Raw genomic sequence first — 4,268 nt, 5'->3', positions numbered from 1 at the left:
GTTGTGTGTGTGGTCTGTATTGATATATAATGTTTATTTTTCATGTTATGTGTGTGTGTTTAGTACCATGGTGAGCTGATGTTGATGCCAGAATGCTCAGATGCAGTCAGATCAATAATGCCACAACATGATCTGCAATGGATATATGAGGAACATGAATTAGTACTGCCCACAGCGCGCATTGTCTGAGCCATCTCAGTGGGAATCTACACCCCAGGACAGGTCAGTATCACAACACCCACATTCCCCTGTGAAACCTTTATGTCAAATCGCTATTGTCACAAGCGCTAATACAACAGTTGTAGACCTTACAGTGATGAAATTCCTACATACCTCAATACTAAGCCATCGATCTCCACCAACAAAATATAATAATTTTTATTTTCTTTCAATTGTTTCAAGAGAAAATATGATGTGGTATATAGAATCAAAATCATGTATACAATTAAATAGATTACAAAATAGTAACAGCAATGAATATACACCACAAAGAAGGCTAAATTTAAAGTCGCGATAAGTGGTACCGGCTACTCGAGTCAATGTGCGGGTACAGGTTAGAAGAGGTCATTTGTACATGTAGGTAGGGTAAAGTGACTATGCAAAATAATAAACAGTGCATAGCAGCAGTGTAAAAAACAAAGGGGGGGGGGGGGGGTCAATGTAAATAGTCCGATTGCCATTTGAGGATTAATTGTTCAGCAGTCTTATGGTTCCTGTCACCCACATACCAAAGATCATGCCTTTTTGGAATTCTTAACATCTTATATTTGTTACTTTGTTTTCATCTTGATGTTGACTTCATCCAGGATGTTGTTGTGAGGTCAGCGGTCAAACCAAGAGGAAACTCCGTCCACCACCATCACTACGGCCCCAGCCCAATTGCTACCTCCATTGGCTATCCCATGTGGCCCTCGATGACGTCATCGCTACCTGAAGGGCAGGGCGGGCCTCATATGCCGTCCGTGCAGCATGAATCTAAATACAATGGGCCATTGTGATTGATCAGAATTGTACCCGCTTCCCATACTCATTTGCCCCCGCGAGCTAACAGATAGCGCTAAGAGCCTGTAACGATATATTTCCTAACCCGATGCTTGAGGGATATTGTCTTCACAGAGATGATATTCAAGAATATATGAACAAGATAGTAATAACAAAGATTAAGTGACTACATTTGTAAAATGACTCTAGATCACAATTGGATAATGATTGCGAATTTGAGTGTGAGTATCTAGTCATCTATTGCGTTTCGAAGTTCATTATGCAGACCGAAATAAAACCGGTATTAATGGAGCAGGGACAACAATTTGTGAAAATGTGCGAATTTGAGCTATTTTGGCCAACTGGCTACACAGTCTAAATGTGATTCGGTGGAGCCTAACTATGATCTTGGTTGCAAAGAGTGTGCAAACTGACCACAAGGTGTCTATAAAGACATGCATCAGGACTTCAAAATAAATTAAACAAAAGATTTGCAAACATGCTTCTGTGCTAGTTTTATTCTTTGTTTACTTTAATCCAAATCACAAAACTCTTCATCTATCTGTCCTCTGCTTCTTGTTCCGTTTTATCTCTGTAGTTAATCCAAAAAACCATCTGTCAAAACCTTAGCTTCTTGGCACTGACCCCACACCACAAGTAGAAGTCATACATACTCAAAACTTAACTTAAGTTATTCTTTACAGCAAATGCAAAAATAAAAAACATCAGATTAGTTAAGGAAATCAAATAATCTCATAATCCAAAAACAAAGTCGCTCGTCATTCATTGTCGAACCGTAATTTCACTCTAAAGTATATGACATATTAGTCAAATGATCCATTCATTAATCCTTTAACTCCCGAAGTCGCTCCCACACACACCCCACCGCATGCACATGAAACAAACAGAATATACGTATGATTAAGATATCACACCTGGTACAGAGGCATGATGGGATACAGAGAAAACACTTGGACTCTTTCCCATGTAAGGAAAATGCGCGAGAGTGAGACCACTAAGCGAAGATGAAGTAGGAGGGAAAGAAAGGTTTAGAGCGAACGAGGGCGCAACAGAGTAGAAAAATAGTTAGGTGGCGACACATTTCCGGACTGAGCTGAATTGTGGGTCGTCCATGTAAGGCATGGATATAAACCCACTAACTCTTATTAGAAAATATAGGTTATATATTATCTATAAATCTACTGGTACATAATCTATACCTTGTGGTGTGTACCATGCAAACTAGTCAGCAGATACTGTAAATACATACCATATATATGTAATACACCCAGATATAGACTGGAAAACTGGTTCCTATTAGGAACTCATTTAAATAACTATGCATGTGAAATACTGGTTCCTATTGGAATTCTATGTAGAAAATACTGGTTCCTATTGTGATCTCATGTAGATTAATGACTATCTAATCAACTTCCGCAGTTGGATCTACAGTGTACTGTAGAAATACTGGTTCCTATTGGATCTCATGTAGAAATACTGGTTCCTATTGGATCTCATGTAGAAATACTGGTTCCTATTGGATCTCATGTAGAGGGGAGAAGGGATCCAGATGTAGTGACAGAGAGATGGAGGGAGAGTTAGACTGCAGCTTGTAACATTGAGTAGACAGAGGTCTGTATAGCGAACCAGTAAGACCTACACTAGCAGAAGATCTATGGGGGGGTCAAGCTGTGTGAACACATTATCAAAAATGTTTGGCACACAAACAGATGTCCAGAAGATTGTTCATGATGTTGAGCGATGCCACGGTGAGAAAGTCTGTGTGTGCGCGCATGTGTACTGTATGTATGTGTTTGTTTGTGTGTGTGTGTGTGTAAGGCGAGGCTATCTGAACACCCCCACGTTGATTGACAGGGCCACCTCTGGCTTCCTGGCCTTGATTGGCCCCATCTTCTTCTCTGGTCCCACCCCTTGGTTGGTCTCAACTTCAGCCCCCGCACCCTGCCCTCTACAGGAGTAAAGAGGAAATAGTATCAATGTAAACCATAGACATTTACTTATTTATAATAACTTTGTAACTATAAATACACTTTCTTGTAAAGCTAATGTCATACACTGTGACCTGAGTCTCATTGCATCTTTTAAGAAGCCCCACCCTTTCCTGCGTTGCTCCTTCTCTTCCCTCAACCTCTGCTCATCCTGTTGGGTGCTAAAGTCCCGGTTATTGTCAATCAACAGGTTCTGTCCAATCAGAAAACACCATGTTACTGTCAAAGTATTATCCAATCAGAAAACCATGTCACATTCAATAAGCAAGTTCTGTCCAATTAAAGCAGAATAGGCTGGAACGCAACCAATACGATGAACCACAGAGCTGCGTTTGTTACCTTGACACCGACGATGTCACCGTCTGTAAGGTGGAAAGGCGCTCCAAGCAGAGACTCCGCCTTTTTCTTCTTCTTCCGTTTGGACACCTGCTGGCTCTGTGTGCACGCATCATCAACAAGCGCCAGGAAGAGTCATAAAATAAACCATAGGAGAGTGACAATAAAACATCAGGCTCCCTCCCTCCCCATCTCTTACCCAGTTGGAGAAAGTCTCCCAGGTGTGTGTGTGTGGCTGGTGCTTGGCCAGTAGCAGGGAGTCAGGAGAGAGGCCGTATGTTGAGGCCAGGGCAGAGCGTAGCGATCTGGGGGAAGGGTCTCGAGAAGCATCCCAGACCAGGTCCTCTGGAGGGTAGTAACCCCTCTCCCCTGGCACCCCCATCTGGACACGCAGCAACACCTCCTTAGGACTGGGTGAGGGTGAAATGGGGCAATAAGATGGAGGGAGAGGAAGAGAAGAGCGAGGGATAACAACAGATCCAGAAATCATGTTTCCGATATCTGCTTAACTGACCAATGAGAGTAGAATAACCCCAGGCTTACCCAAGATCCTCTTCTCTCAGTAGCTGCTGCACACAAAACTCCACCCCACTGCACAACTTCAACTTCCTGTGAACAGATACTTGTTGTTGAGAAAAGGAAAGGGATGAGAGGAGAAAGACAGGAGTGAGAGGGAGGAGTGTGTGTGTGTGTGTACCTGAGTGTGTGTTGTTGTCCTCTGAGGATACGTGTCAGTCTCTGTCCCTCCAGCTGCCACACACGCAGAAACGCAGGAGTGGGCACACACACATACTGCAGCGCCGGCAGAGTCAGCACCTAACACACAGAGTATTAACACACACAGCATGGACATACACACGGTAGAAGGAGCAGTATCAACACACACACACACACACACACACACACACACACACACACACACACACACACACACACACACAC

The 4,268-nt window shown here is 42.9% G+C and overlaps 1 protein-coding gene across 1 annotated transcript in view; it reads right to left on the bottom strand.

Moving 5' to 3' along the window:
* Positions 1-2,790: 2,790 nt before the first annotated feature.
* The window catches only part of LOC111953377 (ubiquitin carboxyl-terminal hydrolase 40), an 18,538-nt gene continuing 17,060 nt past the window's right edge, over positions 2,791-4,268 (bottom strand). Inside the window, 6 exon segments of the mRNA XM_070435646.1 lie at positions 2,791-2,950; positions 3,098-3,183; positions 3,330-3,425; positions 3,526-3,736; positions 3,870-3,935; positions 4,024-4,142. Coding sequence (XP_070291747.1) covers positions 2,827-2,950; positions 3,098-3,183; positions 3,330-3,425; positions 3,526-3,736; positions 3,870-3,935; positions 4,024-4,142 — 702 coding nt within the window. The 3' untranslated portion in view covers positions 2,791-2,826.

Source organism: Salvelinus sp. IW2-2015, linkage group LG27 (genome assembly GCF_002910315.2).
Source record: "Salvelinus sp. IW2-2015 linkage group LG27, ASM291031v2, whole genome shotgun sequence".
NCBI lineage: Eukaryota > Metazoa > Chordata > Actinopteri > Salmoniformes > Salmonidae > Salvelinus > Salvelinus sp. IW2-2015.
Note: the sequence above shows the minus strand (reverse complement) of the source record. Positions and strands in the feature narration are given on the sequence as shown.